Source organism: Solanum stenotomum, chromosome 10, assembly GCF_019186545.1.
Source record: "Solanum stenotomum isolate F172 chromosome 10, ASM1918654v1, whole genome shotgun sequence".
NCBI classification, from domain to species: Eukaryota; Viridiplantae; Streptophyta; class Magnoliopsida; order Solanales; family Solanaceae; genus Solanum; species Solanum stenotomum.
The window spans coordinates 41948991-41973471 of NC_064291.1; the positions used below are offsets into that span (position 1 = coordinate 41948991).

Here is a 24481-nt window from a genome sequence, read left to right on the forward strand (position 1 = left end):
TACAATATCAATCCAACGGTTCGAAATTAAAAGTCTTGTTGTATTAGGTGCAATTCAGAGCTTTTTCTTCAATCGATCATCGACGGAGCTTTGTGTGGAGAAGCATACATACGATGTCGTTTTGCTCCTCTGTGTCATCATCTCCAGAGTCTCTGTCTATCTTCCCCAAACCTTTCCGATCTTCTAAGCCTTACAGCCCTCGTATCTCTGCTTCTGCCGATGTACCTGACTTTCTCTCCGCTAATTGGTACCCATCCTAACTCCCTCTCTTGTTTCCTCGTGAATATTTTGTATTAACTGGTTCTTCCTTAGTATTAGGTGGGCTGTGTATACGTAGTCTTGTGTGAAGGTAGAGATGTTGTTTTTGGGTTCTTACTTACGTGAAAATGATGTAAAGTTATTTATTTTGCTATTGGGTTAGTGGAAATCACGAATTTATTCAGTATTTTGGTTCTTCCCAGGGATTGAACTCGGGGTTTTTGACTTATTGAGCAGACACTTTTGCAATTTGTTTGATTTTCTGTAATTTTGGTTAATACGACTTTCGCAAGAAATTGCATTGTGTGAACTGAAGTTGCCAGTTTCCTTGGTTGATCTTGGGTAGTGTTGAGTTGCCACTAGTTGAGGTCAGCCACCACCACTTAAAATGAAATAATGATGTTTTCTGCTGCTTTCAAAAACTTAAATTCGTTAAACAGTTAAGTTTAAGCACAATTCTTGCACCGTCAGGCTTACTGATGCAACAAGAACAAAGTCTCAATCTCAATCTCAAACTAGTTGGGTTGGTTTTCTGAATACATTATGTCCAGTCTGCTCTGTTTGGGACAATTTAACTCCAATCCTCAATAATTTATCTTTCGAAATAAACTGGGAGTTTTATAGAATTAGAGGTTCTTTAACTCTTACATTTCTGTACTGATATACAGATCTCTGACTGAAAAGACTCCTGGTGGACACTGTATCTTATATAACTGTACCTACAATAGCTAAGCCTTAATTCCAAAGTTGATATCGCCTATATGTATCCTTTGCTTCTATCATGCTTTGTTTAGCTAAGTAAGTTCATGTATACTCCCAGAGATTGGCGTATGAAAATTATTTGTGATAAACCGTGAAACTTGAGGTCAAGATCTTTGCATGCTCTCATACCATGTTGAATTATATGACCACCTCATCTAAAAGTTTAAATAATTGGTGAGATTTCACTTTTAATTACTTATGTCTTTAATAATCCGTTATTGGGAAATTCTATTAAAAACTATTTGCAACTATGCATTATCTGCTGCAGGCTTGAATCTCGTAGGAAAAAGCCATTCGGTCCAAGATTATGTGTAAGTTTCCAACACTTGAACGTGGATTCTTGGAGGTTTCTGCACTTGCTTATGTATCAATTTACTTTATGGTTTTGCAATAGTTTAGTGCAGAAGAAGCAGTTCGAAACCAGCTTGATGCATTGAAGTACAATGACCAACCTCATCACGATTATGGAGTTGAAGTCATGTACAGAGTAATTTCGGAAACTCTTTTTCTCTTTGAGTATGATGGTTTATAACAAGCTGAAGCTGGCTGTTTGGTTATCTTTAATCTCTCGTGATAGTTTGCTGGATTTGATCCTTTTCAAAGGTCTACCTACTTCGGACGCTTTTTTGACTTGGGTCAGGTTAGTAATCACTACCAAAATATTAATTTGGTTGTTTTATTTTTTGGCCTTTTTTGTTTTTATTTTCTCCTTAATCGTTAATTATTGCTGTATATTGGCTCAATCGCCATGAGTACTCAAAGAGTAAGCTGCCTGTCAAATCTATGCTCTTTAGGTCAAGGCATTTGAAAATAATTCCTGCACCAGAGGCAGCAACTAAAAGAAGCTTGTAGTTATTCTATTAATTAAAGAAAAGGCAATATTCACTATTACCTATCTTTACTTGGTTTGTCTACTGTCCATTGTGCAGTTTGAACGATTCAGGCGAATATTTCATCATTCAACTTATAGAGTATTACTTGGCCATCAGGAGAGGGAGATTTTGAGCAGTTTGCACGTAAATGAGGTTTGTCAGGTTTTACATGTTGCTAAGTGCTAACAAATGTTAAGGAAATGCAGGGATAAGCTTAAGAATTGTCTAACTTCCACTATGCTTGTGTAGACTCTGTATAAGCAGCGTGTCTGGGTCCGTGGCACTCGACCTGAGGAAGAAGAAATCTTCCAATTTACCATGGCTCAGGTTTGTTCTTTATTGCTCACCTCCCTGTTGAGAGCATATTTGAATCAATATTTCTTTAACTGTGTTTCCCTTTGATTTTTCATTTCAAATATTACAAAAAAAATAAAAAAGAAAAAAAATAAATATATATATATTTATTTTTATATTCCATTTCTAATATTGCTTTATCAAAATGATGCAAAACTTTTTTATGCCTCCAGGCTCTCTTTCTTATTCTATGCACATGTTGTTGAATATTTTTCAATTTTATTTATGCTAATAGCATAAATATAAACATGAAATAGTATAACACATTTTTAAGTTGAAAATTCTTATAATTTTTTATTCACTATAGGTACTAAGTAATTCTTATATGTCTAAGTATATGACTAAGTATAATATAGTTTGTTTTTAAAAGATAATGATATGAAATGAGAAGTTGAGCGTGTATACCTTCCTTCTTTCTGATCGATGAATAGTCTTTATCACTACCTCAGTAGTTCTCCTTTAGGCAATGAACAGTATTTCAGCCTAATCGACCTCAGTCCGGCGGCTTACTTCCTTACTGTTCCTCCTTAAGGCAGAAGATCGCAACCTTCGTTTAAGACTATTTATGGAGTTTCAAGAAGAGAGATATAGAAACCAAACTTTATTTCATATAATTATTTTTACAACAAACCATATTATATCTTACACATACTCACGACATAAAGAAATATCTTTCCCTGAAGGGAGAAGTTACTACTCACTACTCATCAAGGTACCTAACATTTTTCNNATGTCTAAGTATATGACTAAGTATAATATAGTTTGTTTTTAAAAGATAATGATATAAAATGAGAAGTTGAGCGTGTATACCTTCCTTCTTTCTGATCTATGAATAGTCCTTATCACTACCTCAGTAGTTCTCCTCTAGGCAATGAACGGTATTTCAGCCTAATCGACCTCAGTCCGGCGGCTTACTTCCTTACTGTTCCTCCTTAAGGCAGAAGATCGCAACCTTCGTTTAAGACTATTTATGAAGTTTCAAGAAGAGAGATATAGAAACCAAACTTTATTTCATATAATTATTTTTACAACAAACCATATTATATCTTACACATACTCACGACATAAAGAAATATCTTTCCCTGAAGGGAGAAGTTACTACTCACTACTCATCAAGGTACCTAACATTTTTCTTCGAAGGGTGTTTTCTTAGAAAATGTAATCTGCCTTTCAAGTATGAAGTTCTTCTCCTTTTATAGATGGAAAGAGAGACTTATTACAAAATATAAGTTTTTAGGGACTTCCCTAAACTTCTACATATTTTTTCTTTCGTCCTTCACTGATTGAAGATTCTTTTCTAATAAGATGAAGATGACTTGTAGCACCCCCGGGATTAGTCGGGGCTCAAAGAGACTCGGACACCCGGTGCAAATCAAAAAAAAAAAAAAAAAAGATGAAGATGACTTGTCTGTCTTCTTTTGTTGATGGCCGACAAGATGTGACCTCTCTTTTTGACTTTGAAGAAAAGAAAATATTCTTTTCTTTGTTGCTATTTTCATGACATAAGTGCTTACGTCTCCTGTTTTGTCTTTTATTTGACAATTACATTATTCTGCCCCTGGATGATTATGATCTAACATTTTACATGCTAGCTTTCATGTTTCTTCCGTTGCTCCTAATCTGTGAAGCTCTATGTCAATAATTCTATCTTTTAATTCATTTGATTTGGATGTTCCTTTTGTTATTAAAACCCAATCTTTGTCTTGATCTAAGACTCTGCAGTCTTCATTATAAAATCGTTTAAGAATAAAATATAATACTTTTATTCCTAAAGCTCGTCTAGTTTGAATCTACTTCTTGTTGAGATGTGAAAGTTTCTTGTCTACACTTGTGGCTTTGACATTGAAATCTTTTATTTTTTCAACTGATATGTAGTTGAGTGTGGGATAATAAGCTTGCAAATCCTTGCATTTCATAGAAATGCTGTAAAATCTGCAATAAACGTCATCTCATTGAGCATAGTTTCTAACTGAATTGAACAGTTTTATTGGTAATTGAGATATTTCTTTTAGATCTTGTTTTGCATATACTCGATCTAAATATCCAAATTCAAATAATTGAACTGTAAAACTCGGTGATCCGTTTGGAAATATTGATATTCTCGGAAACAAACTTGTCGTTCCTAGAACACCAAATGTTTCTCCGCTTTCCTCAGGGAGGTTGTAGATGTATCTTGTAAATGCAAGATACTCTTCCTCTTTAGGGTGCTGTTTGCCAACCTGAAAAGAAGAAAAAACTTTTGCTCCAGATGGAACCTTGTTAGTACTGCTTTCTGGTTTTCTAGAGATAATTTTTTCAGCTTTTGCTGAGGATGTGCCTGTTTTTTCTTTTGAAGTAACGGCATCAATTATTGCTCGGCTTTTTCCTTCATCTTTCGATTTAGGATTAGGTATACCCGTGCTTACCTTTGAGATGTTTTGGGCACTAGGTGCTAGTAGGACATCTCCTGCCACTTTGTTGGGATTAACATTCCCCTTTAGAATTGAATTCTGTTTTGGATATGTATCCAAATGTTCACATAAGAGTAAAAATTCTCTCATGTTTTCAGCTTATATCATGCTGAGCTGATTTATTTCAGATTGTAAAATCTGAGCTTGTTCAGACAACTTTGACAGTTCATCTCTGATTTTGAATAGCCTTTGGCTTTTATTATCTATGGACTTGTCCACAGTTTCCATTTTTTCATATATTCTGTTTACCAGAATTTTCGTTTGATTGTCCATATTGGACATTTCTAGAGATGAAATCTGCAAGAAAATTGTCACTTCCTTTAATATATTCTATTGTAAATGAATAAAAGGATAATAACACTTGCCATCGATGCAATCTTCTGTATTGTGGTTCAGAAGGAAGCTTGTTAAATATTAATCCTGACACCTGCGTGTTATTAGTTTTAATAACAAATTGCTTTGGTAAAAGGAAAGTAGAACTTTCTAATTCCTTTAACAATAGCCAATTAATTCATTTTCATTCGTTGAATATCTTGTTTCTGCATCATTGAAAGTACCACTTGTGTACATACAAATTTCATTTAAATCGATTTACAATAATGCTCCCCAATGATAATCAAATGCGTCTGTTTGTAATACCAGATTGTCATTATCTTTTGGTAGTCTAAGTTTTGGTAACTTAGCACATTCTTCTTTTAATTTTTTGATACACTGTGTGTGTTCTTCTGTCCATCCAAGTCTATTGGATTTTTGTATTAATTTTTGCAGTATATTCCTTTTTTTGCTAAATCTGGAATAAATTCTCTTGCATAATTCAAACATCCTAAAAAATTTTGTATTTCCTGTTTTGTTGATAGTTTATCAGGAAATTCTATAATCTTTTTTGAGATATGTGCTTGAAGTTCTCTCCCATTTTTTGAAATAATCATTCCTAAGAATTCTATTTCATTTTTATTTATATCTGCCTTCTTTTGGCTTAGAACAATTCCATTTTTCAGACAAATTTCTGAAAATTCTTTTAAATGTTTCAAATGTTCTTCATATGATTTAGAACTTATTAATATGTCATTTATATAGACAATTAAAAATTCTTTTTCTGAGAAAATTTTGTCCATTTTTCTTTGGAATATTTGTGGGGCATTTTTTAGCCCAAAAGGCATGACCAACCACTCATAATGTCCGTTAGGGGTACTAAATGCAATTAGCGGAATATAGTTTTCTGATAATTTTATTTGCCAAAATCCACTTTTACAGTCAAATTTTGAAAAATAAGTTTTCCTTTTGCAAGGTTAATTAAATTATTTTTATTTGGGATAAAATATCCATCATTTTATTTAGCTCTTTATAGTTTATTATCATTCGAGCTTTTCCTCTTTTTATTTTTGCATGGTTTCTTACCATGAAAGCTGGGCTACTATGAGGACTTTTACTCATTCTTATTAACTTTAAGTTGAGTAATTCTCTTATTTGGATTTTGAATTCAATTTTGTCGTCTTCATTATAGAGCATGGGTTTGACTCTAATAATAACACTAGGGTCTTTTAAAGTTAAAATGGCCCTTTCATGACTTTGTTCCCATTTTTGTAATGGATTCTCTCCATATGATTTCTGTAAATTTTCTTTAATCTTTTCAAGATTAAGACACTTACAAGTAATTTTTTTTTAGATTATCTAAGTATTTTCTTTTAAATTTTTCATTATCTTTATCTTTTTCAAGATTATAAGGATTTTGTTTTCTTGGGACTTTGATAAAGTATCCGCAAGGTGTTTTAAGGCTTATCATGTATAAAGTTTGATGATAATCCTGAAATTGTTGTAGAAAATCATTTCCTAATAATAAATATGTTTCCAGTTTATCATAAGCAAATAATTTATTTGTAGAGACAATCTTTGATCCCAAAATTATTTCTACCTTTTCCTTAGACTTTGCTAGTCTTTCTTTATCACCAGTGATTCCAATCATTGATATGTTATTCTTGTTTATATCCCAATCTTTTATTTAAAATTTTTTTTGCTAGACTTGCTTCAGATCCATTGTCTATCTGACAACATGTTATTATTTTTGTATCATAGAAAGCTATTTCTATGAAAACAAAAACTTTGAAAGATGTTTCTTTAGGCATTTTATTTTTTCGGTATGAAACAAGTTTCATTTTTATGGATCATTTTTATTCCATTTTTTCCTATACTATAGTCCTCTAGACTATTTAGGAAAAGATTTCCTAGGATAAGATTTTGATCACTTTCATGATTTGTAATATAACATGGAACTGTTATTCTTATTGTGTCTAGTTGTATTGGTAAATCTACCATATTCTTACAACTAAAATTGTTACCCTCAAAGGTTGTATATTTATAAGGATTCCCTTCATATATTTGTAATCCCTCTATTAGCATTCTTTTTATATGGTTAGCTGTAGCTCCTGTTTGGATTAGGATTTCTTGGAATTTCCATTCCGTTTCGTTATAAATTCTTCCCATGATTTTTGTTATATTTGGATTTTCTATAATTCTTTTTGAATATCTATTGGATATACTTTTTCTAATGGAATTCCTTCCATATTCTATTGAAAGTCTAGGATTACTAGAACTTCCTATTTCTTGTGTTTTTCCAAACTGAATCTCATATTCGTCTGAAATTTGAGCTTGCTGAATTTCTGCTTCAATAATTCTTGCTATTCCTGCGCATTCTTGATCTATTTCGATCATTTCTTTGTTTTTATAAACCTTACCATAATTTGAGTTTGTAACTGTGTACAAAGCTTGATAATAAATGCTCATTATATGATTACCTGGTTTGAATAAATCTTTCCTTTTGATCTGAAAATGTAGACTCAATGCATCATTAAAATCAGCATCTTTGAGTGAAATACAATATTTGGGGTAATATGTAAAGATGAGTTTTGTATAAGCTAGGTTTCCCTCTACTATACCAAGGGTTCCTTCTCTTGCATTCATAAATCTTTCGTCTGATAGATTTATAACTATTGGACAATTGATTCCTTCTTTAAAAGTCGACTTGACTAATATTTGGATTCCTCCTAAATGAACATAATTCATTTTTTTTCTTTTCTTTTCAGGAAATTTTTTAAGGATTTGATCTATCATTGGTTTAGTTAACATGTTTAATTTGTGTTTTCCTGTTGTTTGTGTAATTTTTATCATTTTTTCAACTTCTTGATATTCATGATAGAAAATTTTATCTCTTGCAAACATTCTTTGCATTCTACTTAATAAAGTTATCTTCTGTTTTAAGATTTATTTTTAATCCTTAGATTTTTCTGAAAATTTCTCCATCAAAGGTTGTTTTTAAAACATATCCTTTATGATCTTCTTTAGTTTCTAAGATTTGAACTGAATTTTCTTTTTCTTGAATTTCTTTACTCATTTAGTCAGAATCTCCTGAGCTGGTTGAGTATTTTTCATAGATTTCACAAAAGAAGTCTTCACTAGCTATTGATTTTATTGATTCTAAATCAGAATCAATGTCTATTCCGTCTATTTTTGAGATTTTTACTCTTCTCTTGTTACATTCGTAACTTTTATGACCTTCTTCACCACAATTATAACACTTGCATTTCTTTGTCGGTTTTGTTTTTTTAAATTCTTTTTTCTTTTTATAATATCTTTTTCTGGGTATATAATCTTGTTTAGAAATATTTTTTCTTTTTATTAAACCCTTTCTGAGTTTTCTTTTCTTATATGGTTTATCATTACATCCCCATTGTGTGGCTGCATTTGTATCTAAACAGTATATTTGTGTATTTATTCTTTTGATTTTTCTTTGTATATTATGTGACATACATAATTGACCAAGTCTATTTTTTAGGAAACTTATTTTTTGCCCAAGAGTGTCTTCTTTTTTATTTTCTTTTTCATATTCTTCTCTGAAGTATTTTGCCCAAAAGCCTGGTAATTTTTTATAGTATTTTTCAAGATATGACATCATTTCTTTTCCACTATCAAATATTATATAGTAATATTCTTCGAATTCACAAGTGTATTCTTGAATATAACTCATTTTACAGATTTGTAATTTTTCTAATTGCTCTTTAGCAATTGTTCTTGCCTTTTCTCTGTTGTCTATAGGGCTTCCTTGCCCACCAAAGAATTCATTAGCAATGTATTGTTTTAAGTTTGTTATACCTTCTTGTAATGAACTTTTTAATCCCTCTAAAGTATCATTTTTTATAATTTTCTCTACATCTTCTGTTAATCCAGAGAACCAGTCATTTACCTTTTCTATAAAAGTATTTATCATGATGATGTATTTTTCTTCATCAGTATAATTTCCTTTTCCTAGTAGGAAATATAAAAGTAAGTTTTGAGACCATAAATCTAGACTTGTTTCCGAATCTCTTTTACAATCTAGATCTAGAAATTGGGTTCTAATATCTCCTGTTGGGAGTCTATTAGGCATGAACCTGGATTTATCATCATTATGATATTGTTTTATAAAATCTTTGTTCTTTTTTGATTTATTTGCAAAAATTTTATCGTTCTTTTCTGGCTCTTGCCATTCTTCTTTAATGGATTTAGATCTTTCTCCTTCTTCAAATGTTTCAAATTTTTCTTGGGGTTCTCCTGTTTCTCCTTTATTCATGAATACTTTTATTTCATGTTCTGAAAGATTTAGATCTTTCATTGCCTAAGCTCATCTAGTTCATTCATTGCAATTCTTTTTCTAATTCAGAAGATTTATTTTCTGTTGTTTCTAGATTTTCTTCTTCAATTTTTGTTTTTCTAGGAATTTTTGGATTAGTATTTCATTCATACTTCCTTTTTGATAAGTGTTTTTACTTGCAAATTTCTTTGCTAGTAATTCATTTATGTATTTTTGACTTGCTCTTTTGTCAAATTTTTCTGTTTTTTCAATTACATTTGTAATTCTTCCTGGAAGATTTTTCTTTTAGAAAAATAATCTCTATTTCTATCATTTTTAACCTTAAAGTTATTTGTTTATGACTTTCTATTAAGTCTTTTAATTATTCTGAGACTTCTCTTAAGCTCATATTTATTTATTCTGAAAAGTAATAATCAGAAGTATTCATTTCATTTATGTTTTCATCCGAATAATTATAATGTATTTCATATAATTCTTCTTCAAATTTCTTTTTTGGAGTAATTATAATTAAGATTTTTCTTCTTAAATCTTCATCGAAGGTTTTAATACCTGTAAAATTGCTATTAAGGTTTCATCTTCTATATACCATATAGGTTTTACTAGAGTAAAATCTAGTTCCATGGTTCTTTTAGTACCTTGGCTCTGATATCATTATTTTTGGGTTGTTTCTCAAATAGGGTTGCGGATAATTATGCGGTAAAAATTACGTATTTCTTCAAAATTGATAGAGCATTTTTGTATTCAAAATACTCTTGTATTCTATGCATTTCGTTTCATGTATAGCAAATATAATTGATGCAGATCTTAGGCTAACATGCAGATATGCTTGCTCCATTTCTGGTATTGCTTTATCAAAATGATGCAAAGCTTTTTTATGCCTCCAGGCTCTCTTTCTTATTCTATGCACATGCTGTTGAATATTTTTCATTTTTATTTATGCTAATAGCATGGATATAAACATGAAATAGTATAATACATTTTTAAGTTGGAAATTTTTATAATTTATTCCCTATGAATACTTTTATTCCTAGGATAAGAAATATAAAAATATTCGACTTTTAAAGAAGGAAATGAATATTTAAATACTTCTGTTTAATACCATTATTTAGATCTTAACTACAACCTCCCTGAAGAAAGCGGAGAAACATTTGGTGTTCTAGGAACAACAAGTTTGTTTTCGAGAATATCAATATTTCCAAACGGATCACCGAGCTTTACAGCTCAGCTATTTGAATTTTGATATTTAGATCGAGTATATGCAAAACAAGATCTAAAAGAAATATCTCAATTACCAATAAAATTGTTCAATTCAGTTAAAAACTATGCCCAATGAGATGACGTTTATTGCAGATTTTACAGCATTTCTATGGAATACAAGGATTTGCAAGCTTATTATCCCACACTCAACTACATATCAGTTGAAAAAATAAAAGATTTCAATGTCAAAGCCACAGGTGTAGACAAGAAACTTTCGCATCTCAACAAGAAGTAGATTCAAACTAGACGAGCTTTAGGAATAAAAGCATTATATTTTATTCTTAAACGATTTTATAATGAAGACTGTAGAGTCTTAGATCAAGACCAAGATTGGGTTTTAATAACCAAAGGAAAATCCAAATCAAAGGAATTAAAAGATATAATTTTTGACATAGAGCTTCATAGATTAGGAGCAACGGAAGAAACATGGAAGCTAGCATGTAAAATGTTAGATCATAATCATCCAGGGGCAGAATAATGTAACTGTCAAATAAAAGACAAAACAGGAGACGTAAGCACTTACGTCATTAAGATATCAACAAAGAAAAGAATATTTTCTTTTCTTCAAAGTCAAAAAGAGAGGTCACATCTTGTCGGTCATCAACAAAAGAAGACAGACAAGTCATCCTCATCTTATCAGAAAAGAATCTTCAATCAGTGAAGGACGAAAGAAAAAATATGTAGAAGTTTAGGGAAGTCCCTAAAAACTTATATTTTGTAATAAGTCCCTCCTTCCATCTATAAAAGGAGAGGAACTTCATACTTGAAAGGCAGACTATATTTTCTAAGAAAACACCCTTTGAAGAAAAATGTTAGGTACCTTGATGAGTAGTGAGTAGTAACTTCTCCCGTCAGGGAAAGGTATTTCTTATGTCGTGAGTATGTGTAAGATATAGTATGGTTTGTTGTAAAAATAATTATATGAAATAAAGTTTGGTTTTTATATCTCTCTTCATGAAACTCTATAAATAGTCTTAAACGAAGGTTGCGATCTTCTACCTTAAGGAGGAACAGTAAGGAAGTAAGCCGCCAGACTGAGGTCGATTAGGCTGAAATACCGTTTATTGCCTAGAGGAGAACTACTGAGGTAGTGATAAAGACTATTCATCGATCAGAAAGAAGGAAGGTATACACGCTCAACTTCTCATTTCATATCATTATCTTTTAAAAACAAACTATATTATACTTAGACATATAAGAATTACTTAGTACCTATAGGGAATAAAAAATTATAAGAATTTTCAACTTAAAAATGTGTTATACTATTTCATGTTTATATCTATGCTATTAGCATAAATGAAAAATATTCAACATGTGCATATAATAAGAAAGAGAGCCTAGAGGCATAAAAAAGCTTTGCATTATTTTGATAAAGCAATACCAGAAATGGAACAAGCATATCTGCATGCTGTTGACCTCAGTCCAGGCGGCTTACTTCCTTACTGTTCCTCCTTAAGGCAGAAGATCGCAACCTTTGTTTAAGACTATTTATGGAGTTTCATGAAGAGAGATATAAAAACCAAACTTTATTTCATATAATTATTTTTACAACAAACCATACTATATCTTACACATACTCACGACATAAAGAAATACCTTTCCCTGACGGGAGAAGTTACTATTCCCTACTCATCAAGGTACCTAACATTTTTCTTCGAAGGGTGTTTTCTTATAAAATGTAGTCTGCCTTTCAAGTATGAAGTTCCTCTCATTTTATAGATGGAGGGAGGGATTTATTACAAAATATAAGTTTTTAGGGACTTCTCTAATTTCTATATATATATATATATATATATATATATATATTACTGTTAAAATATGCATACTGTGGAAATTAGACTATTGAGAGTAATATTGAGTCTATTATGTAGTTTAGAATTCTCCATCTCTGTTTATAAGTTATTTCAACATGTTCAAGATAGTAAACACTTCTCCAGTTTATCTGTATTTATATTGGACCAAACAAATTTAAGAAAGAACGGGAGGCTGCAATAGAAGCTCTTTAATAATGGAACAACTTTTTTGCTTGCGGTGAGTGTCGTTATCTAAATCTAGTTTATTCACACAGAAAGGAGCAAGTATTCCAACTCCTTTTGTACTTTTTTTTGGCGCTTCTGGGTTTTGTTAAGCTGTTAGATATAGTTTATTAATTTCATGATCTGCTCTCTGAGTAGCTTTTTGAGAGAAGTGAAAATGGAAATTGATCTTTGTTATTTAGGCAAGAGACCTTTTGCTTGAATCCTTCCCTCCAAAATTTTAAAGCTTCCTGTAGCTTGCAATTTGTAGCCTCCAAAATGCATTCGCCTCAATAATTTATCTTGTGTCAACAACTTAATAAAGAAGGATATATCTTGCAATTCCTTTTGTAAGACAGAAACTCAGGATCAACTTTGCATTGCATCTCCCTATCAATAACTGTTGAATTTCCACATCTTCTCGGAGCATTTCCCACTTGTGTTGGACAAATTTGGAATGTAGTTAATATTCCACCATATCAAGGTTAAGCTAGATTTGTACATTAACTAAGTTGTCAGATAACCGTCCTCGAGATTCCTGACTATCTATGCGAAGTTTCATGACTGTGACTTCACTGCTCAAATTCGACATCTGGATAAGAGAGAAGAATCTAGAGTTGTGGAAAGGTTAGTAGAACACTCTAGAACTCCCTAAATATTTTCAAGAATGCTATAGAATTCCCTAGAACTTTTAGAGAATTCTATATTAGGACTGAAGTGTAAATATTGTAGGGACTTGTAAAGTAATTATTATTTACACTTTAGTCCTAATCTAGAATTCTCTAAAAGTTCTAGGGACTTCTATAGCATTCTTGAAAATATCTAGGGAGTTCAAGAGTGTTCTACTAACCTTCCCACAACTCTAGATTCTTCTCTCTTCTCCAGATGCCGAATTTGAGCAGTGAAGTGACGGGTGATGACACTCAACCTAGCTCTGATACCACGTGATATTCAGATGCCGAATTTGAGCAGTTAAGTGGCGGGTCATGACACTCAACCTGGCTCAGATACCACGTTGTCACGGACTTAGAGTCTCACAAATGTTATGTGTGGCACTCGACAACTTACTCACAGTCTTGTAAACTCAAGTAAGTCTTGCAAGAAAGATTTAGAGAGCTTTGAAAAAAGGTTTTGTGGAAGATTGATTTCAACTTTNCTCTCTTATTCGGATGCCGAATTTGAGCAGTGAAGTGGCGGGTGATGACACTCAACCTGGCTCTGATACCACGTGATATTCGGATGCCGAATTTGAGCAGTTAAGTGGCGGGTCATGACACCCAACCTGGCTCAGATACCACGTTGTCACGGACTTAGAGTCTCACAAATGTTATGTGTGGCACTCGACAACTTACTCACAGTCTTGTAAACTCAAGTAAGTCTTGCAAGAAAGATTTAGAGAGCTTTGAAAAAAGGTTTTGTGGAAGATTGCTTACAACTTTGTGGGATGATTTTGCAAATGAGAGCCCTCTATTTATACTACTTCCTAGGGGCCTAAGTGTAAATAATAATTATTTTACAAGTCTCTACAATATTTACACTTTAGTCCTAATCTAGAATTCCCTAGAACTTCTAGGAAATTCTATAGCCTTCCTAAAAATATCTAGGGAGTTTTAGAATGTCCTACTAACCTCCCCACAACTCTAGATTCTTCTCCCTTATCCGGATACCGAATTTGAGCACTTATGACAGAAGTCTCTATAGAGTTAACAGGTTTCAGGATCATTCACAAAATCCGTTCTACATCAACATGAGGACAAAAAGAAACAAATCAGATTAAATCTTTAGTTTTCAAAGTAGTCCATCAGAAAACTTTCTATTTCTTGTCCTTCCACAGACACCCACCAGATGCATACTGGTATTGTATTTCATGTGGTCTTCATTGCTTTTCATAGCCCTTTTCTGCTCCAGCCCCGTAGGAAATTAGAGGAAGATCTTTTCATGACCAATTCAGTCCCAACATACTTTAAAATATAAACCTGTATCACAACAGAACAATGCAACTGTGTGTTCTTTCTTCACACATATTTTTTCTTAGTTGGCATGAAACTAGTTTTGTATGCTTTAGGTTGTGTGCAACTATTCTTAGTTTAATGTCACATACAGGGAATTTGGAAGCAGCCGTACTAAATTACGGGAACATTAAATCAGACACATGTCATCTACACTTGATATTTCCATTATCTGTTTCTGGGATTTTCATTTTTCTTTTTCCTGTTTTCACTTAGTAAGAAGAAGATAATAGACATATGGTTTGTAATTTACAGCGTGTTGGTGGGTCTTGGGATGGCTACTGGCTGACAGAATCTGTGCTTCACGATGGGGATACTTTCTCTGGTGGTGTGGCTTACTGAACTAGTATCCACAGTAGCTTGGAAATCAATGTGGTTTCATTGTAACTTCACTGCTGTGAGTACGAGTAATATACAGTATAATGTATAGTTCAGTTGCTTACCGTCTTTGTTGTATCCAAAAAAAACTGGCCAATCATGTATATAGAAACTTGTACATTTTATAGAATGTAACAAACACATATTTCTTCTGATAATGCATCAAACATCAGTATTTCACCACTTATTGTGCTTTTATTAGTCGTTGACAACAGGAATAATCATATCACATATCAGCATTTGTTCACCCTGACGACATTTCCTTCCCAGATCAGCTTTCAGTACAACTAATCTACAATACCTGATAGCAGTCGAGGGATATCTCTTAAGCCAATTATTATCTATGAAGCTTTGTGTGGGATCAATCATGACTTAAACAATAACAGAATTCTGTCTCACCATGAACTCTCCTACATCTTTAACCGTTAAAACCACTTGCTGAACATTAAGATCAAGCAAAAAAAAAAGTCAGTTCAAGAATTGTGGAATACTACCCCATAAATAACAAAAACTAGAAACAGAAGGTTCAGAAACTATGTCAAGGCTAGACGAAAACTCAATCAAATCAGCTCACATGTATCATTTCTTTGTTTGAGAGATAAACTTGGTTAGGACATAACAGTCTGGTGGGGTAATGTTTGTGTAATAGTTTTTGATGGTATCAGTGACCTCAAAGCCGGATTTCTTATAGAAGTTGATGGCATCTTCATTACTTGTCTGCACATGCAAGTAAATCTCTCTGTTATTCTGCTTTGTACTAAGATCAAGAACATGATTTAACAGTTTTGTACCTGCACAGTAAAAAGAAATATGATGAATACACATGAAGCAGTTTTATTATAATGAGCTATCTGGAGAAAGTGGACGCCAATTGGATTCCCTGCAGTTACTCATCTTCAACAGAAGAATCCAATATTTTTTCACAAATCTCAAAGAGTTTGGACTTTGGAGCCAAAATATGCATTTAGACAGATGTCAAATATTACCAGAAAAGATACTGACTAAGAAAGGATCAAGGAAAAGATGTACTGAAAGTTGGGGGTTCCATCAATACACATTCACTCTGAAGATAAGTTGATCACTTACCAATACCTAGACCACGATATGGAGCTAAAACACCCAAAGTCATTATATAAACACAAACAACTCCACCTTCCTTCTTCTCAAGTCGACATGCAATTGAACCGACACAAATGTCACTATAATATGCTGCAGGCAAAAGAACTAAACCAGATCAAACTTTTGAAATTTCCAGCAGTCAACATTGGAGAAATCACCAGCTAGAGATACATTTGTTAAAATAATATCAAGGAGGATAAAGAGCAGTAAGTGCAGCAAAAGTTTTTACATCAGTAGCCCAGAAAGTAAATGAACTCCCACTGTGTCTCCCTGACCAATTCCTGTGGAGCCTCTACGAAATCTGTCATACTTCTGTCAATCATTCTTATCTTCCTGAATGCTATAGGGAACCCCCAGACCCCACCCCACCTCACCTCTTTCACACACACACACTTTTATAAACAATTGACACATCAATACCTGCTTGCAGCAAATATTATCAAGTTGAACTTTTCCAAAAGATATAGTACGTTCACTAAATATCCCTACTATCCTCTCTATGGACCTGTAACGAAGAATGTACAATCCAATAACCTCGTGCTTCTTTCAAATCTCTTGTTTGAGAAAAAAAATGTTCTTCAAGAATTTTCAGGTATGAAAAAAGAAAGTAGATACATGTGAATAAAGTCATTAATTCTTAATGTCAATGATGCCCAATACTCAATAAGGGCTTAAAAACCAAAAGAAAATTGAAATGAACATTGAAATAGTCACGGCCAGATGTGTTAACTGCATTCTATAAAAACCACCACGAGGAAAAAATAAAATCTTTAACTAGCTATTGTTTCAACTTTCTCAAAAAAAAATAAAAATCTATTGTTTCAAATGAACAGCAGATAGTGTTTCAAGCAACAATAATTACTTATTTATGTTATTAAATTTAGTCCAACGATATAAGGTGGATAACTGCTAATGGAGAGTATACATTCTTTTTTCCTTTAAATTTCCATGGGGAGAAATAAATTTCCATGGGAGTTGAGAGGAACCATTTTCAGTGGACCTTTCAAGTTGCCTAAACAGTTGCATAAAAATTGTGAGGACTTTTGCCTTAACAGTAAGATCTGATGTTCTTGAGTTGAGTTATTGTCTCGCTCTGTAAAAGTTCCCTTTAACTAGGTTTTATACAAGCTTTGGTACTGAAAGTTCACAGAACACATTCTTTAATGGCAAAAAGGATTGGCAATTGCCATTGAGCTCCAATTAGACACCCATACATGCACAGAGCTCTGTTACTGGCCACCCAACTCTACAAATTCTCACCCAAACACCTAGACATGTATAAATCTACTGTTTAAATTGACTCTGACCACCGATTGAGCTTATGTGGCAATTATATAATTGAGCTGGACAAAGCGCATGATACACATGACTTTTAGAAGCGTGGAATCTAAAAATTAAACAATAAACAGTTTTAAATAAAAGACCTCTTTTATGCTTCTATTCTCGCTTTTTCTCTTTTTTCTTATCTTTCTTTCCCTTGTTCCAATAATACCATTGAAAAGAGCTTCACCATTCAGGCCCTCTCCCTTTTCCAACTGCCTTCTCGCATTTTCACAATGCATTGCTCTCTCTTACCCGCTCTCTCACACCGAACACAAGTTTTTCTTCACTACACTCCCTGGTATTCTTTCTTCCCTAAGAAACTCATGTCTCACACTGCAATAAATAAATAACTCAAACAACAAGTAGCCTAGATATATACAAGAAAAGAGCAAATAAGCATTGGATACTCAAAACTCAAACTACTCCGTCATATGAGATCATGGCTCCAAATATGTTGTTGGTGTGAAGCTAGGTTTAGTACAGGCAGAATATGCCATTAGCCATAATTTTGGGACTGGGGCAATACTTTTCTGTTCCAGAAAGAGGTTCTAATTAAAATTCCTAGTTGATCAGTAAACTTTAAGCAACTAATCAGATAATTTGAGGTTGAGTTTCAAGTAACTTTTGGATACTGTAGAGACCGGCTATAATTCCTGTTGAGAGCCTTTTCAAATATGAACATCCATACTGTAATAAAATTGTGCCCATAAAAATTGAAATCTTATTGTAAAAACTATTCCAAAATATATAGGGAAAACCTAAGTGGGTATGGAGGGAATACTTCCCATGTTCATTTCTGGGTGGGTTTTGAGGAAGATGGAAATGAATAACGGGTCTTTTATGGTAATTATGGTGTGAATGAGATGACTGGGAGGGGAGGCTTGAGTTATTTGTTTTATGTGTGTAAGCAAGTGAAGGAGGTGAGAGTTTGTTGGGTTTCACATGAGTCTAAATTTATGAGATTGCAACAATTTGATGGTGCAGACCTATGTCAGATCTCAACCCAAGATAAACTAGCAAAGAAGAAGAGAAGACTAGAGTACCAGTTATGCAAAATCAAGCAGCCCTAAAGGATGTGACATCATAAAGAATTCCCATTTTTCTTAATCCTCCGGAGTTAACTTCATTCAAATATGCCAGAGGGTTAAATCATGTAATGCAGCTAAGACTCCAATTCTGGTCACCTCCTTTGTCCTTCTGAGAGTCCTCTAATGGCTAACCACTTAAACCTAAACTTATGCAGGGTAAAACTCCTTACTACAGGCTGCAGTTTCATTCTTTTTCATGAAACTAGTCTTGAGTTGTACTGCTGCATACACTCTTCATTTGGCATCTTCCTTTGCTATCCCTTTGTTCCCTGAACTTCTGACCTTCAACATGCTTGTGAAACAGTGGAGACAAATAGGTTTACCTTGTATATAGTATATACTGTATTGCATCATTTACATTGGCCTACATGTTTTCAATTTTCATCGGCATGAAACAAACATATGTCTGTTACCCAACTGTCGTTTACAGAGACACCTATTGTTGCTTCTTTGATTCAGGTTTAAGTTGCTAAAATAAAGGCATAGTGTTGGAAACTGGTGTCAAAAAAACAGCATGACAAATTGAAGTGTATAGTTCAAGACTTCAGGTTACACATTTGAAGGTTCACTTTAGGTTACCCATTTGAAGCTTCTCACTTGAAAACAAAAGATAACTAAATTTGGTTGATAGAATATATACGATACCTCATTTCGATGTAGCAGAGCGAATTGAAGTGTAGTACATGTTGTGCATCAGCTAGTTTCTTGCTATGTAAGAGAATTATAAGAAAATTAGCTTCCTGAATGGACCTCATATGAAAAAGCTCTAAATTGATACAGTATAAAATTCCATACTCTTATCAATTTTATGTCAACATCAATATCTTAAGCCATAAACACGAGTAAGAACCAAATAAACCATAAAACAACCCGGTGCCCATAGAACAACAACAACAATAGCATACCCAGTGAAATCCCATAAGTGGGTCTGGGGAAGGTAGAGTGTGTACAAACCTTACCACTACCTCCTCGAGGTAGTGAGGCTGTTCCGACTAAGTTGCTCGGAGTCTCCAAAATATTACTGCACCCGTGTCGGATCCTTCAAAAGTATACTATTTTTGGAGGATCCCACACGCACCTGTCGACATTTTTGAAGAGTTTGGGCAACATAGATTTCTGAAATACCCTCGGCTCGAGTGCAGCAAATTCAAATACAAAGAAAAAGAAAACAGTGTAGAAAACATAGCAATTAACACGTTGGACCAACAAAATAGTGCGATAATTGAAACACACTAGACACCTGACTTTACGAGATATCAAAAGTAAGAACTACAATAATACCATGTGATATCAGGTACCACAAGGCAAAGACTATATGAATAGGCTAATACGATGACTGACACGGTGCTCTATACTACCACCAAGCCAAATACAAGAATAGGCTAGTAATAAGACAACTCTAAACTACCTACCAACCTTCTACCTTTATCCACGACCTGAATATCTTCCTATCAACAAGCACATTGAAATTGTATCAACCCTCAAAATATCCAACACAACAACTACATCTCCTCAACTAACATGAATCCTCAACACAAACATCAACAACAGAAAAAATTAAAAGACAATCTGCTATTTCATAATGCATAGGACATGAACAAAAAAATAAAAACTTGACTCACCCCGCCACAAGCAACGCTATAAACTTCACCACACTTAGAGAGACAAAAAAAGAAAGATTAGAGAATTTGAGATTAGGAAATGTATTCCTACTATGATGCCGAAGAACCAAAAATGTCAGTCCTTTATCCCAAAAACTTTTGACACCACTTCGATTTGTCAACTAAACGAGTAGAAATTATGAAATTAATCGATAAAAACAGCAACTTGACGTGATTTCAACCGTTCCAGAAAACCCATATAAGAAAATAAAAAAATAAGGAAAACCCAGAAGTGAAAACGAACCTAGCTTGGTGAAATCACCAGAGGCGAGCGCATCAGAGTAGTATTTATCATTGTAACGAATTGGGAATAGTACAGTATTGATCTTCTTCAGCTGCATCATGTTCTTGTCCCTTACATTGTCCAAGGAGATTAACATTTCACGCCCCGCACCCATTGTCTGTTGAGAGATTCTTAGACACTGTAAATGGCTCAAAAGGGTTGCGGTGGAGGAAGAAGAAGAAGAAGAAAAGATTTGGTTTGAGCCTGACGTATAATGGTTCATCACATTGCTACAAATCTTAAACTAGATTATTTAGGAAGGATATAATTTAAAGTTAAAATGTCTAATCCCACAAGCTTTAGGAGTTGTGTCCATTATGCTACGAGTTGTGTCGATTATGCTACGAGTCTAAAATGACCTAAGAGGGACCTTAATTTGAGGCAGCGTCATTAGATTGAGTTTTTGAATGACTATGATCTCTCTATTATCTATCATTCGGGCCAAATGTAGTAGCGTGCTCCAAAATCACATTTATGAAGCTTTCCTTTTTGTATCTCTACAGAACAGACACACTTAGACACCAAAAACAAATAACGGAGATTCGAAGCACAAGTTTTAAAATTCGACATATTGTAAACGTGAATCAATTCGATTGAATAATATATCAAAATTATTGAAATACCAAGAGGAGGTTATATCTAAATTTTGAGTTATTTAGAGAAAGATTTGACCTTTTGTCCATTGAAATCCTCAAATTTTAAAATTTGATCTACCACAAATGTGAATTGTTCCGAGTGAATAATATATCAAAAGGCTTGAAACGTCGAGAGTAGTTCATACCTAGAATTTAAGACTATTTAGAGGAGATTCAAATTGGTTAGGATTAAAAAAAAATCAATTTGCTAAGAAAGATGAACGATTGCAATGTATAAATATTATATAACAATGTATATAACTATATATACATCTCTCATATATATAGAGAGAGAGAGACTTTGCACATAGTTCTTAAATTTGGTTATTTTGTATGTTTAATTAATTTATATTGCATATAAACTGTAGACGAAAATGAAGGTGTTAAGACAACTTTGCCACAAACTGATTCCTATATGATTGATGAAGATGATGTGTTGTTGGATGTGCCATAAGTTTCATGTATCTTTTTTCAAGAGTTCATTTTTTACTTTTTAATGGTTGGAATATTGTCATTTTCTTGTGTGTGTTTATTGTGATCATTGAACAACACTTAGGTTAATATACATTTATGTTTAGCTAGTTATATTTTTACTTGATGTCAAACTCAATAAGTAATATAAAGATTATTTTATTTATGAATTTAGTTAACAAATAGTAATCCTAACATCATATAATATTATTTTTTCGATATTTATATTAATATATTTAAATTATAATTAATTTAAAATTTTATATAAAATATACTTTAAAAAAGAGTAAATTTTAGGTTTAGCAAACAGAAAAATCATATTTGTATGTTATAACTATAGTTTGTATAATTGCACTCCATAACAAACTTTATGTTTGCTATGGAGCATCAAATTTGTATAAATCGTTGGCAGCCTCTCGTTTGTATAAATCACTGGCAGCCTTTCAATTCAATTTTATGTGTTTGGTATATCTGCATAAAATTTGAATTTGTACACAATTGAATCGAAATAAAACGTTTGTATATCAAATCTCTCTCTCTCTCTCTCGCGCGCTCTTTATACAACACAAATTATACATTGTAATTTGTATAATCTGTGTTTGTATAAAGCGAGAAAGAGAGAAAGGCAAAAGAGAACTAGCAAGGGAAGATCTGTATTTAAATAATTATAAGTGTATAGGACGAAAATATATGTATTTGTATATAGAATTTTCTCTCGCTTTATACAAATACAAACACATTTTATACATTTATGTTTGTATAAAGTTAGAGAGGCGAGGGAGAGACTGGCGAGCAAGAAAGCTAGGGAGAGAGGCGAATGACAATTGTTTGCTACGGATTACAATTAAATCAAATTGTGGTTATAACATTTAATTTGAATTAATAATTTACTATTTTATGCAATTTTCCCTTAAAAATGGACTGACCTGCCACGGCCCGCAACCCACATACTGGTGGGTTGGACTGATTGTTTACTGGGCCACAAAAAAATGAATCAGCCCAACATGACTCGTCAAATTCCAATGCTTCTATGGGGGCTAAGTTCAGATGAGGTGGGTCAATCCATATTGATAGCTCTAGACAAATTGATATCTTTTCTTGATATATTAAATGACAAGTAAAAATAAAATTTATTTTTGAAATAGTGAACAATAATTTAGTTGAACTTTCGATTTTTTTAATAAATAATTCATTCTTTAGATTTATCTCTTCAATGAGGTGTATTTGGTATCACGGAGATTCAACAGAGATGATAGAAAATTACCCCTTCATTCACTTTTATTTGTCATATTTGAATTTAATATTGTTTTATTACACAATTTCTATTAATTGGTGTTTTCTTAAAAAAAATAAATTATTTTTTCTTGATATATTAAATGACAAGTAAAAGTAAAAATTAGTTTTTGTTATAAAATATTATGGTATGGATGTCCACTACACCAAGAAGTTACTGTCACTAATTATAGCTTCATTACTTCCTTCTATTATGAAGATAACCTCCACTTTTATAATCACTATTCTTGAAACTTTCACCTTCCTAACCTTCTCCATTATATTCATGTTTAATGTCATGTTTATGACTAACCATTTGTATGCATCTATGTTACACTATAAATAGAGGCATAAGAGTTCATATTGTAGACACTTGAAGATTTGGTGAACACTTGAATATTTGGAATAATAAGAAAAGCTCTCATCTCTTGTCTTCCTATTTCTATTATCATCTTCTATACTTCTTGTCTTATTTTGCTTTATTTTTACGACTTTTTTAAAAGTATAACTTACATAAATCTCATAGTGTAAAGAATAAATTACATCATATCCCTACTTTTTTTTCTAATTACAATAATCCCTTAAAATTTGTACCTTTCGGAAACATAAGTCACCATCCGGATACATTAATTCACCATCCAGATACATTAATTCTAATACAAGAAAAATCTTTCTGTTGAGCTAAAAAAGGAATAAAATCTGAAAATTAATTAAATCTCATAAATTATGCTTATTTTTCTTCTTACTCTCAATCATACATAGGCAAATCCTAATAGAATGAAGAAATTCAAAATTTCAAATTGCTCCCCCCGTTCAACGAAGAAACCTTTCAGATTTGATTCAAAAACTTTTGTCGAAATTTTGGATAAGTGATGTGCGTTATGAAGGATACAAAAGTGATGAAAGTGTTGTTGGACAAACGATATCCTTTTGAATCTTCAAGTTTATCGAAGATCCTTTCAATTTTGATTCAAGATTATCAAAAATTTTGAGATTCAAGATTCTTTCTTCTCCAAGTTCAGCGAAGATCCTTTCAATTTTGATTCAAAATTATCGAAAAAATTGAGAAGATACATCATGAATATCTTTGCTACCTAGATTTTACTATTTATGTATCTTGTTTAAATTGATAAGTATTGTATTTATACTAGAAACATTAAATAAATAATTATTGCCCATAAGATGTTAGATTTGAGATCGATACATTACTGTGTGGTAGTTGCTATGTAATTGATATATTTAGTATAAATTCGAATTTATGCATCATATCTAAAAAATCAGTGCATGATACATTACTATTTATGTATCTCGTTTAAATTGATAAGTATTGTATTTATACTAGATACATTAAATAAGTAATTGTTGTCCATAAGATGTTAGATTTGAGATCGATACATTACCGTGTGACAGTTGCTATATAATTGATACATTTAGTTTAAATTCGAATTTACGTATCATAGCTAAAAATTTAGTGCATGACACATTACTATTTATGTATCTCGTTTAAATTGATAAGTATTATATTGTTTGCCTGGAAAAATATTTATAACTTACATAATGTATCATTTTATAGTTGATAATAATGTATCTGATACAATAAGGTTGTGAAAGAAGAATGCATGTAAGCTGGAATAAAGTGTATCACAATAA

General features: G+C 32.5%; 3 protein-coding genes across 4 annotated transcripts in view; 1 reads left to right on the plus strand and 2 right to left on the minus strand.

Moving 5' to 3' along the window:
- The window catches only part of LOC125841724 (3-ketoacyl-CoA synthase 11-like), a 303969-nt gene that overhangs the window by 33995 nt on the left and 245493 nt on the right, over nucleotides 1–24481 (minus strand). The gene's annotated exons all lie outside the window — the stretch shown is intronic.
- On the plus strand, nucleotides 42–15162 carry LOC125841736 (uncharacterized). The gene is made up of 7 exons (XM_049520912.1): nucleotides 42–247; nucleotides 1289–1331; nucleotides 1415–1507; nucleotides 1598–1660; nucleotides 1950–2045; nucleotides 2142–2219; nucleotides 14857–15162. Exons 1-7 carry the CDS (start codon nucleotides 114–116, stop codon nucleotides 14941–14943), a joined length of 594 nt encoding a protein of 197 aa, XP_049376869.1. The 5' UTR covers nucleotides 42–113; the 3' UTR covers nucleotides 14944–15162.
- LOC125841739 (uncharacterized) lies at nucleotides 15510–20656 on the minus strand. The gene is made up of 3 exons (XM_049520915.1): nucleotides 20415–20656; nucleotides 16066–16188; nucleotides 15510–15770 (listed from the first exon to the last, which is right to left on the minus strand). Exons 1-3 carry the CDS (start codon nucleotides 20566–20568, stop codon nucleotides 15559–15561), a joined length of 489 nt encoding a protein of 162 aa, XP_049376872.1. The 5' UTR covers nucleotides 20569–20656; the 3' UTR covers nucleotides 15510–15558.

Excerpts from the sequence above, each read along its gene's own strand:
- LOC125841736 (XM_049520912.1), top strand. The coding sequence starts at position 114 with ATGTCGTTTTGCTCCTCTGTGTCATCATCTCCAGAGTCTCTGTCTATC. Across the intron at positions 1,661-1,949 it reads GCTTTTTTGACTTGGGTCAG|TTTGAACGATTCAGGCGAAT; the intron begins GTTAGTAATCAC and ends TCCATTGTGCAG. Across the intron at positions 2,046-2,141 it reads GCAGTTTGCACGTAAATGAG|ACTCTGTATAAGCAGCGTGT; the intron begins GTTTGTCAGGTT and ends ATGCTTGTGTAG.
- LOC125841739 (XM_049520915.1), bottom strand. The coding sequence starts at position 20,568 with ATGGGTGCGGGGCGTGAAATGTTAATCTCCTTGGACAATGTAAGGGAC. Across the intron at positions 16,189-20,414 it reads TGGTGATTTCACCAAGCTAG|CATATTATAGTGACATTTGT; the intron begins GTTCGTTTTCAC and ends TTTTGCCTGCAG. Across the intron at positions 15,771-16,065 it reads ATATCGTGGTCTAGGTATTG|GTACAAAACTGTTAAATCAT; the intron begins GTAAGTGATCAA and ends TTTACTGTGCAG.